The sequence below is a fragment of the Gekko japonicus genome, unplaced genomic scaffold (assembly GCF_001447785.1).
Source record: "Gekko japonicus isolate JY-2015 unplaced genomic scaffold, Gekko_japonicus_V1.1 scaffold320, whole genome shotgun sequence".
NCBI lineage: Eukaryota > Metazoa > Chordata > Lepidosauria > Squamata > Gekkonidae > Gekko > Gekko japonicus.
Genome location: NW_015168660.1, coordinates 1,182,818 through 1,198,235, shown reverse-complemented (window position 1 = coordinate 1,198,235; position 15,418 = coordinate 1,182,818). Strand labels below are relative to the sequence as shown.

At 46.7% G+C, this 15,418-nt stretch overlaps 1 protein-coding gene across 1 annotated transcript in view; it reads left to right on the top strand.

Annotated features, from left to right (window-relative positions):
• Window positions 1-929: 929 nt before the first annotated feature.
• Window positions 930-15,418, top strand: part of NCEH1 (neutral cholesterol ester hydrolase 1) — a 49,850-nt gene continuing 35,361 nt past the window's right edge. The window contains exon 1 of the mRNA XM_015415258.1: window positions 930-1,131. Coding sequence (XP_015270744.1) covers window positions 994-1,131 — 138 coding nt within the window. The 5' untranslated portion in view covers window positions 930-993. The remainder of the gene's footprint in view (window positions 1,132-15,418) is intronic.

Here is a 15,418-nt window from a genome sequence, read left to right as displayed (position 1 = left end):
ACCACACCTTAAAAAGGATATTATAGCTTTGGAAAAAGTGCAGAAAAGGGCAACTCGAATGATAAAAGGGTTGGAACACCTTCCCTATGAGGAAAGGTTTAAAGTGCTTAGGGCTCTTTAGCTTGGAGAAACGACGACTGAGGGGTGACATGATTGAGGTTTATAAGATTATGCATGGGAAAGAGCAGGTAGAGAAAGAGGTACTTTTCTCCCTTTCTCACAATACAAGAACTTGTGGGCACTCAATGAAATTGCTAAGCGGTCAGGTTAGAACGGATAAAAGGAAGTACTTCTTCACCCAAAGAGTGATTAACACATGGAATTCACTGCCACAGGAAGTGGTGGGTGCTACAAGCATGGACGGCTTCAAAAGGGAATTAGATAAGCATATGGAGCAGAGGTCCATCAGTGGCTATTAGCCACAGGGTATAGCTAGGGGCTCTGGGGCAAGTGATGCTCTGTCTTCTTGGTGCTTGGGGGGGGGGGTCAACAGTGGGAGGGCTTCTAATGTCCTGGCCCCACTGGTGGACCTCCTGATGGCACTGGTATTTCTGGCCACTGTGTGACAGAGAGTGTTGGACTGGATGGGCCTTTGGCCTGATCCAACATTGGCGTCTCTTATGTTCTTAAAAAAACCACCACCACCCCATTTAATTACCTAATTCGGGGATCAATCCCATGATTTATTTTGGTAAATAGGTTTTCTAGCTCTTTGGGTGCCTCGCGCCCCCTCGTCCGCTAGGTGTCTCTGTGCACGGCCCTGCCGGAATCGCGACCGAAATGCAAACCCAGTGCAAGGACACAACGAGGCTGAAGGGGACGGAAGCGCCTGGACTTCCTCCTCGCTCTCCCCGCTGATTGGCCTGTGAAGGTTATGAAACCCCTGAATGGGGGCTGCGAGCAACCTTGGCTGCAAAAAGTCCTCCTTTTGAAAAGCGGCGCTGCGGGGTGAAAGGCGGAGGTCGGCCGGGGGGGGCGACGGGGCTGCGCATCATGAAGTCGGCCGTGGTGCTGCTGGCCGGGCTGTTCGCGTTCACCGCCTATTATGTGTACCTGCCTTTGCCCAGCACCGTGTCGGAGCCCTGGCGGCTCATGCTGCTGGATGCATCTTTCAGGGCGGCTCAGCAATCGGTAAGGAAGCGGGTCCCTGCTGCGGATGCTGATCTCCCTTTTTTTTTTTCCTCCTTCCAGCCAGGAAGGGGACGGGAAATGTCCGGTCGTTTTGGCTGCATCCACACCTGGTGGGCGGCTGCTGCGCCGGAGCCGTGGTTGGCGATCCCGTTGCGCGCAGGGGGGAAATTCAGTTGCCGGCGAGCGCTGTAGCGCAGCAGCCGAGGAAGCGTGGGTCGGTCGGGTGGAGCCATAAATCCAGGGAATGTCTCGCTGTCTTTACAAAAGGGAAAGGACAATTGTAGAGTCCAATAAACCAACAAAGGTTTACTCAAGGTCTGAGCTTTCGTGTGCACGCACAAGCGGTCGGTGGGGCTTTTCTGCGCCTCGCTTGCACGCAGCGCCAGTGCGCCGACCTCGGTCCTCCTCACAGTCGCCTCCGGTTAGATTTAGCGCTTCCCCGGCTGGGATGCAACCTTGGAAAAGGGAGGCTGTTTTCCTTCTTCAGAGCCTCGCGTCCTGGCTGAGGAACCGCGGGTCCCAGTAACCCCTTGAAGAAGCGCAGATCTGCTGCCGTTATTTTTTAATACGGAGGCAAATCCGGCTTCCCCTCGCCTGACCCCGGCACCGAAGCCGTGGAGCCCCGCCCTGGTCTGTCTTTCTGCCGGGCTCGGGGAAAGAAGCCGCCGCCCATGAGCGAGGCTGCCTCGTTCCGTGAACGACCCTTCCGCAAGCCTGCCTTCCAGCCCGCACATCTTATTATTTTTTAATCGTCATCTTTTTAGGATTGGGAGGGAGGTGGTCGTTCTCGAGGCGCATGCATCTTTTGGAGAATGAATTCTGGCGCTGGCGAACTTTGATTGGTGCACACAGCCACCATAGATCTTAATCGAAATTCCCCTTTCTTGAAGCAAAATTTCAGGTCGCCTGGCTTAAACTGAAAGGGCAGGTGCCTTGCATGAAGGAAGACTGAGACGCGATTCCTAAATCAGCCTTCCTTGGGGGCTGCAAGCCGGACTGAGGAGCCTGGTGCAGAAGCCTGAGTAAAAATTGCCCCTTTTCCTCCCACATCAGGAACCTGATGGCGGAGCCACTTGCCCTCGCTGCTGTTTCCCCTGTGCATATCAGTAAACTGCTTTACATGGCAGGTGTGAATTTGGTGTTTGGTCCAGCTGTTGTGTGACAGTTTATTTGTTAAAATCACTTTTTTTGTTTCTAGGCTGAAATGCAGTCAGGCAACTACAAAAAGCTTATAAAGAGCCTCAGACTTATTCTGCATCTTGAGATTGGGTGAGAGATTACATTTGCCAACGGGCCTGAAGAAAAACACCCTGTTTCTTTAACGGACGCTTAATGTGTTGAAATGAGTGGCTGAAGTTGGCATCAGTTGGTAAATAATATCCAGTTAAGCCTTTATTAAGGAGACGGGGAAATTTTTTTTTTTTTTGTCTCCAGGCTGCTGGTAACCCTATGGGAGTAAGTGATGTTCCAACTTGAAACCTGGAACTGTGTTCTGAATATATACATTCATTTTGATTCGAGGTTTTTTTCAGTGGCTTTCCAACTGTGTTCCAGGAAGCCTTGAGGTTTCCTCATGTGAAGATGAGTCACATCAGCCCGAACTTTCTGGAGGGTGGCTTTCTGCACTGCTTCCAAGGGGTGGCCAAAAAGGGTGTGTTTTAGGAGGTCATGGTTCCAGTGGGTCGGTGGTGAGGCCCATCAGACTTAGCCAGGGCCCCAGAAAACACTTTAGAACACTTCTCAATGTATAAAAGGCTTTAGAACACTTCTCAGTGCATAAGAAGAGGTCGACTTCTTTTCTTTCCCCCCCCCCCAGAGAACTTATGCAATCGTTGGTCTTCCAGGCAGCTGTCATAGGACAGTACATAATCTCCTTGAAAACTGATGAAGAGGTTGTAGTTTTCCACAGTGAAATACAAGTTGTCAGGGTTGCTTGCTGCTTGGAGAAATAGATGTCCAGTCCCTTTAACAGAGGGCGAATAGGGGTGTTATTGACCAGCTGATGTGATTTATCTCCATACCATTAAAAGTTTAGGTTGTCCATTTCCCCATATTAAGTCTTTGTTAAAGAGACAGAACATTCTCCTCTGGGCCAGTACAGAACCCAGTCTGATAGCCAGGTACAGGATGGAAGTTGGCTTCTGTCTGGAAGTATGAATGAGAGCGTGCGGTTCCCTATAAAATGTGTGTGTTGCATACACTACATAGCAGGCCTGAAAATAGCTGTTTGTAGACTTGCAAGACACCAAGGAACAATGAATTCTAGCCAGTGAAGCAAGAAAGATTGTTTTCTTTCATGCTGTGGTTGTGCCACACATGTTTTGACACTCATGTTTTTGTGTTTAGGAGAATAGGTTAATTTCCTTAATGGACCTGAAGCCAAACTTTTGTGCAATTGGGGTAAAACTTCACATGACACCAGGGCCCCTTGAAGTGAACCCTACTTTTGTTAATGATGGAGACTTCTTCCAGTTCTTGGAGCCCCCCCCCCCCAATATGTACTTTAGCTTCAAAAATCAGCTTGGGGTTGGACTTGATAAGACACTGGAGAAATGGAGTTACGCTTTCCCTCTGCTGTTTCCCTGATCAAAACTCCCCAGTACCCAGCTGCTTTTAGCCTTCGTGGAGAAGAACGAAGGACCACTATTTGGCATCTTCTCCATAGCCCAGGCTAGCCTGATCTCGGCAGATCTCGGCTGCTAAGCAGGGTTGGCCCTGGTTAGTACTTGGATGGGAGACCGCCAAGGACGTCCAAGGTCGTGACAGGGAGGCAGGCAATGGCAAACCGCCTCTGAATGACCCTTGCCTTGAAAACCCTATTGGATTGCTATAAATCTGCTCCAGCTTGACAGTGCTTTCCACCAACACCCTCCCCTCAGTAGAGTTTAAAGCACTTCTGATTAGTGATGTGGAGATATTAACCTCTGCTACCTTAAGTGTTGCAGTCCCTGTCATATTCTCCCCCCAAAACTTTCCCAGTGACAATGCGTTGAAATTAAAGTGCATGTGTCTGAGAGTGAACTCTTGTTAATGGAATTAGTCTGTATCCTGTCCTTCCTCTGAGGAGTTTGGGGTGGCGTATATGGATCTCCCCTCCTCAATTTGATCCTCACAACAACCCTGTGAGGTAGGTTAGGCTGGGCAGATTGACTGGCCCAAGGTCACCCACTGTGTTCCATGGCAGAGTGGGGATTCAAACCTCGGTCTCCCAGATTCTGGTCAGATACCCTAATCGCTATACCATGCTGGCTCCCGCCCTACAGTGTTTGAGCTGCAAGTCAGGCATTCCCTGGTTAAAGTCTCACGTTGGCCCCAAATGAACTGGGTCAGTCTTCAAGATCATATTATCTCTCAGGGGCAGATTGCAAATATGGAAAGCTACCTGGTGTAGCCTCAGACTATTGACTTTGACTAGCAGTGGCTTTCCAGTACTTTAAGGAGTGGTCTTTCCTGTCCCTAATGCATAATATCATTTAAGTAGATGTGCTGGGAGTCATGAGTCTTAGAAGTTACCTCCATTTCTCCCTTCAGAGATCTAGGTTTTCCCTTTAGATATTATAGCTTTCCAGTAACTCTTGACGTGTATAAGCTTTTCCCCTTCATCACAGACCAAAGTTCTCTTCCCAACCTCTTCCTAGTGGCTAGAAATTATTATTCTTGTCCCTAAGAAGCAATGACTCCTTTTCCTATTTGGCTGGTCTTGGAGTTCTAACTCCTAAAACCTCCTGCCAAATTCCGGTACTGTATGTCTGTATAAAGCTGTGTTGTAGCTGTCTTGACTGAGAATCTGAATTCTCCCTCAGAGTAGTTTTAATTAGACAATGGGGTCCTTATTTTTCTCTCTATAGAAGTACTTTCCTGACAATTCCCTGACAGAAATCACTCTCAAAGTCTCTTCCTCAGAAGCCAAATCGTCTGGCTACTGATCCAGATGGTTAGATTTCAGGCAAAACCCAAAAGTGACTGAAAAGGTGAATGAATCTTTTTCTTCCAGATCAGCTGTTATTATTTCCTCTCTCAGCTGATGCTGGCCAGTCAGGGTGAGTAGAGCAGCCAACCATTTAAGCTCTTATTTCCTAACTCTCTGTCCCAAGCAGCATTTTAAAACCTGCTTTTCTGTGCAATCCGTCTCAGCTCCCTTTTGCCCGATCCTGCTTTTTGGGAAGTGGGACATGCAGCCCTCCTTTTTCTAATCCAGCCGGGACACATGTGTCTTTGGTTTATTGCCCAGCTCATGTTATTGGAATAGCCATCCACCTTGCCTCTTCCTGGCAGCTGTGCTAAGGGTTATCTTGGTGCAGGAAAATTCATCTCTGCTCAGCTTGCCATTTGAGCTGTTCATTATTTCCTTTTCTGAGAAAGAGCATCCTTCCCAGAGGTACTAGGACCCCTGGGTGTGTACCTCAGAGCGTTTTGCATCTCCCGGTCATGACACTGGGCACTTAGCTGGGTCTTGATGCATCCATTGAACTAAGATTCCTCAACACCAAGGAATAATTATCATTGATTTCAGTGGGCCCTTTGTCTGATTCTCCAACCCTTTACCACCTCAAGCAAATGTCTGTTCTCATGGCCAACCCCTCTCCTTCCTCATACCTGCAATATGTTACAAGGTTATTGTACGCCTAGCCATACAATCCTAAGCAGAATTTCACCTTTCTGCATTGCATTTCCCACCATTAGAAAAGATACCTTTACGCATTTATCTGGTATCTTGATCTATTTATTGCTTTACAACTGTCGACCTTATAACCTTAGCTTGTTATTTAGTTTGTCTATGCACATCTTCATCACGTTACATGTTAAATTTGCTGTTCAGCCCCTGTCTATAAGTTAGACCCTTACCTACCATTCCAGTGTATTTGAAAAAGTGCGCATGCACACGAAAGCTCATACCTTGGAATAAAAATGCGTTGGTCTTAGAGGTGCCACTGGACTCTGAATTTGTTCTACTGCTTCAGACCAACACAGCTGACCACCTGGATCTATATGCTTAGGATGGTTTTACAACAATGTTGCAAACTACTTTGAATATTCTTTTTAAAATTAAATTTATTTATTATTTTCAATTAACAGCGTATACAATACGAAATAAACAGCAACCGTATAACCATAAAAGTCAAACACCAGCCAGAACTTAGCAAAAGCAAACCCCCAGCCATGTATAGATTAAAGGTTCCCTTGCTCGAAAGCCAGTCAAGTCCGACTCTAGGGTTGCGGTGCTCATCTCCGTTTCAAAGCCGAAGAGCCAGCGCTGTCCAAAGACGTTTCCGTGGTCATGTGGCCGGCATGACTAAACACCAAGGCGCACGGAACGCTGTTACCTTCCCACCGAAGTGGTACCTATTTATCTACTTGCAATTTTTCAAGAACAGCTCTTATCAGAACTATGGCTTGCCCAAGGTCATCCAGCCAGGTGCAAGTGGAGGAGTGGGGAATCAAACCCGGTTCTCCCAGATTAGAGTCCGCGCACTTAACCACTGCACCAAACTGGCCTCTGGAACTAGAGACGGGAGCTCACTCCATCTTGCGGCACCCGGGTCTCGAACTGCTGAACTACTGACCTTCCACAGCCTGCAGTTCAGCGTCTTAACCACTTGAGCCACCGCAGCTCCCATGTATAGATTACTGTGCATTAAACAAGGGAGATGTTGTAGAGTTAAGTACAGTCCTAAGTATTTAGAATGTAGCCATTTGCTCATATAAGGAGTTAGCTGGGACAATATTATTTTCTGCCAAGTAAGAGAGGACTGGTAACCATTTGGCTACAAGTTTTGTTTGGCATTGTGAAGAAGTTACCGGGGTCATGCTGTACTTTAAGTTACTGTCAGCGTGGGGGAGATGACAGACGTTGACAAAATCAATTATTGTTGTTTTGTCATAGTTTTATATTGTGTGTGTGTTTTTAATATGTTCAGAGCATACTGGAAATTGGAAATGAGTTGAGCTGGGAGCTGCCATGCTTAGCATTGGTTGTTGGGTCAGATGAAGGGTCAGTCTAGTTCAACATTTTATCTGAAGCCCGAGACTGCCAGGAATTGCACAAGCAGGGCTTGTAGGGTAAAGGGCCTCCCTTTGTGAACTTGAAATGCAGAGGGGCTGTGGTTCAGTGGTAGAGTATCTGCTTGGTGTGCAGAAGGTCCAGGTTTCATCCTGGGCATATCCATTAAAGCCCTGACCTGGATAGGCCAGGCTAGCCCAATCGCATCAGGCCTCGGAAGCTAAGCAGGATTGACTTAGCACTTGGATGGGAGACCATCGAGGAATACCAGGGTTGTGACGCAGAGGCAAGCAATGGCAAACCACCTCCAAATGCCTCTTGCCTTGAAACCCTACAGGGTTGCCATAAATCAGCTGTGACTTGATGGTACTTTGCCACCACCACCATATCCAATTAAAGGGATCCCATAATAATGTAGCAGATCTGGGGCAGCCTGTGAAAGTCAGAGTCGACAAGACTGACCTCAATAAGATGATGGTCTGACTCTATATAGGCAGTTTTTTGTGTTGTGTTGATCTCTTGCCTTAACTTACTGCTCTGATAACTTACCCTAGGATCAAGGCATGCAAGTTTAAACGGTGTATTTTGTCTAATGGGTTTCTGATAATCCAAGACTCTCAACTGATTCAAACTAGCAAGGAGATGAGGTTGAGATTCCCAAGAGTGTCTTGTCTGCATAATTGGAAGAGGATATTGGGTTTATACCCCACCATTCACTACCCAAAGGTGTCTCAGAGCGGCTTACAAACTCCTTTCCCTCCCCCTCCCCACAACAGACACCCTGTGAGGTAGGTGGGGCTGAGAGAGCTCTTGAGAGAAGTGCTCTGAGAGAACTTGACTGAACCAAGGTCACGCCAGCAGCTGCATGTGGAGGAGTAGAGAATCAAACTCGGTTCTCCCAGATTAGAGTCCGTGCTCTTAACCACTATACCAAACTGGCTCATTCTTCTGACTGATGAGCTCTGAAACAATAAGCTGGTTTGTCTGTGTTGGAAGATTGCAACCTTAATCTGTCTTTGTTCAAGGATAAATGGCTGTGGCTGGGATTCGGACAGAGGGAACATTTTGTTTTCGTCCCCAGTGAATTACGACTTCCGGCATTCACTGTTTGACAATGGAGGGGATAGATCGCCTGGAAAAAGGTACTGGGCTGCTCATGCCATCGGCCAGGTGCCCTAACCTGCTTAAGGGAGCTTTTTGGCTGGAGACTCCTTCAGGAATGACACTTGGAGCCCCATTCCATCTATATTCATCAGCAGCCCAGGCCCAAAGCCTGTCACCTCGAGTTGTATTTATGTAAAGCATACCTCTGGCAGGGAGAAGAAGAAGAGATTGGATTTATACCCCGCCCTTCACTACCCGAAGGAGTCTCAGAGTGATTTACAATCTCCTTTCCCTTCCCCTCCCCACAACAGAAACTCTGTGAAGTAGGTGGGGCCGAGAGAGCGCTTTCTAAAACTGCCCTTGAGAAAACAGCTCTGAGACAACTTGTGACTGACCCAAGGTCACACCAGCAGCTGCATGTGGAGGCGTGAAGAATCAAACCCGGTTCTCCTAGATTAGATTCTGCGCTCCTAAAATTGTCTGGGGCAGAGGAAGAAAGCTGTTAATCCCTGCCCTGCTGGGAATATATTGCTTGCAAGTGCTGGTCTCAACCTACTCGGAAATATACTTTTTATTTTATTTTATTACAAGATAGAAAATATTTTTCCTAGTTTTGGAGAATTCCGACAGAGTAAAGTCAGAAACCAAATTTACTGAGAGAATTGGCCAACTTCAAGCAGTCAAGTTAATTTTCAAGCATTGAGCGATAATGCCGATGCAGAACGCCCTGTATTAAGACCACAGTGTTCTGCCCTCACCCGTACACGGTGCAAAGTTCTCCACTCCAGGGAGAGGCAGGAGTCAGAGAAGGAAGGTAGGATGGGCTACCGCTAACATAATTTATCCTGGTCTAGCAGTGATCATCTGTTCCATAACTCCAATAATCCAAGGGGAAGCGCAATGGAGACATGTAACAGCTTCAGAATTAGATGGAGATGTACCCCTCTGCATATCTCACCTAAATCCAGTCACACCTGCTATTGTCATTTACCTACTAATGTCATTCGGCATCTGAAATCTCCATTTTCCAATAAAGAGGACAGATGGACCCCCCATTCTAGCCGTATCTGAAGAAGTGAGCAGTGACTCACGAAAGCTCATACCCTGCCGCATATTTTGTTAGCCTTTAAGGTACTACTGGACTCTTGCTCTTTTCTATCTTTCGAATTGGCCACCTCCACAGCTGCACAATGCCAACGTTGTTTGGAGCTGGTTGGTGGTATACTGTGAGGACAGAGTTAGAGTTACCAGCTGGCTTGGAGGAATAAAGTGTCCTGTCCCTTTAATAGAGGCCTAATGGGATATTATTTACCAAGAGGTGCTGTTCACCTCTGTTTAGTGCAAAGTTTCATCTCCCCGTTTCCACACATTAAGCCTTTATTAATTGGACAGGATATTCTCTATAGCCCTCTTTGTCCCTCTGTGTGACCATAATGGGTGGGGGAAGTCCTCAGGGCAGAAGGGAGGAAAAGGTTGGAGAGTCGTTGGGAGTGGTTGGCCGTGCCGTGGGGAAGCCAGGGGAGGATAGAATGAGTTGTGAGCATGCGTGGACTCTGTATTGGTGCTGCTCCTTCGGCAGCCCAGCCTTTTGCCCAGCCCCTGCAGTGCTTCTGCCATCTTCACGTATTTCCTCAATCCGGTGTCCCCCCCCTCCAGCACACCTCCTCTGACTCCAGCCTGTCAACTAAGGCTGCCATGATATGGAATGGGTGGGTAGCTCTCCTTGTTTCCCTCCTCCCTTTCCCCCTTCACTGCTCATCTGGTCGCTGTTATCTGTCCAGTGTCCTTGACGGTTTTACTCTGCCTGCTCCTGGCTTCCCGCTAGGAATGTAACGGTTGCTTTTTGCCCGCGTCTCCAGGTGCTTGCCTATTGGCTTTACTGTATCTGGTCATGTTTGAAGGGGGTATATCTGAAGGTTCAAAACAGTAGCCCGCCATTCCTGACACAAGTGTTCATGGTGTCCTGAGTTCTAGCTCTCAATAAACTGAAACTTCTGAAGGAACGTTGTTGAGTGTCTTGACTGGGAAGCCTGACACAGCCTAGCTGGCAGAGAAGGCGGAGGTGAACTCCACTTGCTGGGTTGCTTTTTTTTTATTTAAACAATTTTATTTTACATAAGACAAACAGTATCATATTATACAAACAAAAAAGCAACAAACATACATACAAAAAATGGAACCACTTGCTGGGGTTCATAGTGGGGGGCAGCTGTATGAAGCTTGTTGGTGTTTTCAAAAACATCTGGCTGGGCACTGCAGAAAATGGGATCCTGGGATAGATGGGGGGCCAAGGTCATAGGTTGCCTAGTAGGTAATAGATAGATGGGGGCCAAGGTCATAGGTGCAAAGTAAATTTGGACTTGTGGGGTTACTGTAACAAAAAGTTTGGGAATCAGTGCCCTAGGCCAGTTGGCAACTCTATCTGATAGCCAGGACTTGGCCTCTGCATGGAGTTGCTGTTTTCCTCCGGAAGTGTTAATAAAATTATCCCCTCTGTTACGGATTTCAGGGTAAAAAGCAGAGTTTATAAATGCAGCAGAACACTTGTATTAGCTTTTAAACAAGAAAGTTTACTTTACTAATAAGGGAGGTTAAACTGGGAAATACTACAAACAAAACAAAGAATAAACATTCTCTCTGTACTAACCTACATCTTGACTCTCAAGTCTAAACCATATGTGTGCTGCATGCTGGGCCCATAACCTTTGGTAGGGATTTCAGTGTAAAAAGTAGAGTTAATAAATGCAGCAGACCACCCTCTTGGCCTTTTGGGATGTTGATATCCATAAACCCTGTTTGTTGGTGTTCTCTGACTAAAAGTTCAGCCCTCTACAGGGGCTCCAAGCAGCCTGGATCAGTTTGTGGCCAGGAAGCCGTGGGTAGATGGGGGGGAGGTAACACCTTCCTTCCCAGTTATTACAACCATGATCACATTTTCCTCCCCTCCCGGTTATTGAGGCAAAATTCTACATTGGGGGAGGATCATAAACACTTTAGGGGGAATTTTCAGTGGAGGTAGAGATAAGACCATATATTTCCCATGTGTGATTAAACGCCACCTCGCCCCACAGGTATCTGTGTAAAAAAAAAAATTGCAACTTTAGAAGAAAAATGTTTAATTTTCTCTCTGTTGATTTCGGGAGGTTAATTCAAGTCATCGTGTGGCCAAGAAGAGAGGCTTACAGGAGAATGATAACGCTTGTGTTCCATGAAGGAAATTACCCTTTCTTTTCTTTGCTGTAATCCAACAAAGATTGCTGCGATTCTGTATTTAGCTTCAAAAATGATGGGGAACGGGTGGGGAAGGGAAACTTGCTGAAATGATACCTCGTCCCACAGCTCACTGTATAACTTTAACTTGCAATCTGCTAATGCCCAACAGTTGACTTGAAAAGTAATCGAAATGTCGAGGAACAAGTTTTCCTAGGCAGTGTCCAGCCTGCCCAGGTGGGGACAAGAGGATACCAATACATTGCTGAATACTGAGTGGTCAACTAGGCAGTGAGGCTTTCCTAAAAGGAGTCACTACCACTGGCGATATTACCTCAGACAAGGAATTTTCTACCCCTAGAAAGGAAGTAGTCTTGCTGCCCTTGTGGGAAAGAACTCTGTGAAAGAAGGAAATACTCAACTGAGGGGACTCTAGGTGTGACGGTATGAGGCAGCTGAAGTAAAATGGCTTCGTAAGAAGACTGAGAGAGAACCAGCACAAAAAGATGGAAACAGATTTGGGGAGCAGAGAGCAATCCCAGGCAGATCTACTCCGATTCCTACTCATATTTATCCAATGGAACGTACTCTCAGGAATGGATTCTTAGAACTGCGCTGTGAAATTCTTCTGCCTAACTCATAGTTCTGTAGTTCAGAGAGGGGTGAATGTTAGCCCTAGAGAGAATGTGTTTTTATGTCTCATTGTATTTTCCCCTTTGCTCTGCAGTTGCTGCAGTCCGCTGCACAACTCTGTGCTTTCCCCTTTTTGTAATTAGTGACTAGTTACAAATAAAAAGAAATGTGAATTTGAACTTTTGGAGGTCAGCCTGCTCCTACATGAAAAGACTTAGTTTGGTCCAGACGTTTACCAAAGGCTAAGGAATAAAGTGATCAGGAGACACCAGCCTGGGTTTGAATTACATCAGGCTGAATTCCAATGGCCTCCCCTTTGTCCAGGGTAATTTTAAAAAGGTCTCCGGGGAAAACTGGGGTTATTAATTTGAAGATGAGTCTTTTAATGAGGTGGTTTACATTCCAGGGAGTCAAAACTAGTGTTGTCTCTTAACCTCTCAGGTGGTAGGACAAAGTTTGAGCCCAGTGGCACCTTCAAGACCGACCAAGTTTTATTTGAAGTATGAGCTTTCATGTGAAAGCACACTTCCTCGGATACAAGTGTGCTTGCACACGAAAGCGCATACTTTGAATAAAACTTTGTTCTGCTGCTTCAGACCAACATGGCTACCCACCTGAAACTCTGTGGTGGTGACCACAGGAAAAGAAGTCTTGTTTTTGTTGGTTGAGGTCGGGTTGAGCAGTGCTGGAGAAGTGAGATCCTAACTGAAGTTTAGCAATTTAATTAAACCACACATGTCCCAAGACAGGAGCCTGCGTTTTGCCGCATCCTCCACCCCTATTTTTGAAGTTCTGGGAGGACAATGAAATTAAACGGGAGGCTTATCAAGTCCACAGTGAATCACTGTAAAATGGCTTGTGAATGGCATTCAGCTCTATAAATCACGCCCCATGCAGGCCTGCTCTAGATGGCCATATGATTTATCCAGAGCTTTTTTTTTTTCTGGGGGAATGTGCCGGAATGGAGTTCCAGAACCTTTTTGACAAAATTCTTTTTAAAATGTTTAAAAGTTCATGAGTTTTCAGTATACACATTGAAAACTTCATTTCCCTCTTGAGAGTTCTGGCACCTCTTTTTCCAAACCCCCCCCCCCTATTTATGGCGCTTCTTGATCATCACACTGTGATGAACTATTCTCTCAGTTAATAGAGAACAATTTGACTCTTATTGCACGACAGATTCTGGAAAGTACACTTTGAGGGCTTCCTACAAGATCTTTCCTGTCCTTTGCGTATTATTTTATTAGCATAAGTTATTTGCATAACTTACCTGGCTGCTTCTTACTCCTCGTGGCCCAATTGAGGGCTGCTGGGAGCAGGGGGCGGGGCTTGTTGCATGTGCCCGCCCCCTGGGCTCCTTACTGCCGGAGCTCCCCTCCTGTGCGCTCCCACAGGAAATGACGCCTGATGATGATGATGATTATTATTATTATTATTTTAAAATTGCAATACTAAGGAGGGCAAAGTGTGAGCTGATAACAGTTGAAATATTCCATTTAAGTCCCTGTCCTGGTCATGAGAAATGAACCTCTCCTTGCTTGACCAAATTAAGTTTCCTCTACTTATCACATACACGGGGCGGGGGGGGGGGTGACATTTGAAACAGCTCTCCTTCCACTGATGTGCAGTAAAGGAAAAAAGGTGAATATGACTGCTACTGCCACATATCCTTAAAGCCTTACATAGAAGTCCAGATGTCCGTAGTGGCACAGCTACTGGCTACAGTTAGGGTTGCCAACAGACCTGGGGGGAAATGTCCCGCCCTTTAATAGAGGCTTAATGTGCTCTGACCTCAATAGCCCAGGCATGCCTGATCTTGTCAGATCTCAGAAGCTAAGCAGGGCCAACCCTGGCAAGCACTTGGAAGAGAGACCTCCAAGGGCGACCTCCAAGGAATACCAGGGCTGGGACGCAGAGGCAGATATTATCAAGCCACCTCTCTAAAATGTCCAAGCCCCACTAGGGGGTCGCCAGAAATCACCTTGACTTCCAGGCTCACAAGCACGCACGTGGACACCCACACAGACACACACAAAATACTCACCAAAATAAAAAAAAGCAATAATAGAGGCTAAATGTGTGAAAATGGACAGTTTAATCACCTGGTTTTATTCTCCCAGACACTTAACAACCTCCTCCTTTGAGTTCAAAATAAAAACTTCAAAACCTTTTTTGATTCAGACGGGCACCCACCTGCTGTCTGCCGAAGTGTGCCTGCACACGAAAGCCTATACCCAGAATGAAACTTGGTTGGTCTTAAAGGTGCTACTGGACTCAAAACTTTGTTCTGTTGTTTGACATTCATATTTGTATTGGCTATAAATATGTAAAATACAGTGCTGGCGGTGGAAGGTGCAGTCACGTTGCAGCTGACTTATGGTGACCCTGTAGGGCAGAGGTGTTGAACTCATTTGTTATGAGGGCCAGATCTGACATAAATGAGACCTTGTTGGGCCGGGCCATGCGTGTCATAAAATGGAATGCCAGGTAGCGGAGATATAAACTTTATAAAGGACACAAACACAACAGGTTTTTTTTACTTAAAAACATGCTTAAAACATTAGCACTCTTGCAATATTTTGTTTGTTTAACAGTGTCTGATAACTGACACCTCTTGCTCTGAATTATTGCATCAAAATGTCTGTGCTGTCGCAATCTTGAGTATGCTGTTCAGGTGTGTATCTGTAAGCTGCAAACCTACGATGACGCAGCAGCAGCAGAACTGGAAGAAGAAGCAGAAGACAGCCAGTTCCACTGTGGGCCTGGTAGAAGCCCTCCAGGGGCCTGATTTGACACCCCTGCTGTAGGGTTTTCCAGGCAAGTGACATCCAGAGGTGACTTGCCATTGCCTGACTCTGCTGAGCAACCCCAAGGTCTCCCTTCCAAATATTAACCAGGGCTGACCCTGATTGACTTCTGGGACCTGGTGATATCAGGCTAGCCTGGGCTATCCAGTCAGGGTTTACTACAGTAGCCTTGGGATTTGGTTACTTTATAACAGCTCTCTAATTTCAGTTTTTTATCATGTTTTCCTCCTCCTGGCTGCAGTTGCACTAGACAAATGTTTTAAGTCAGGAGTCACCAGGGGTCGTTTCGTAGAAAAAGAGCTAGGGGAACTCATTAGCATAACTCATTAGCATATGCCACACACCCTGACAACACCGGGAGTGTGTCATAAGGCCACACCCCCTGACATCACCGGAAGTGTGTCATAAGGTCACACACCCCGCCCCCAACGGTCTTGGCCGCTGCCGCCGGCCTTGCAGCTCCACTGCCGAGCCCCATGAGGGGCCCGGTGGTGGACCTGCAAGGCCGGCGGGAGTGCAAGGAAGCCCCGCG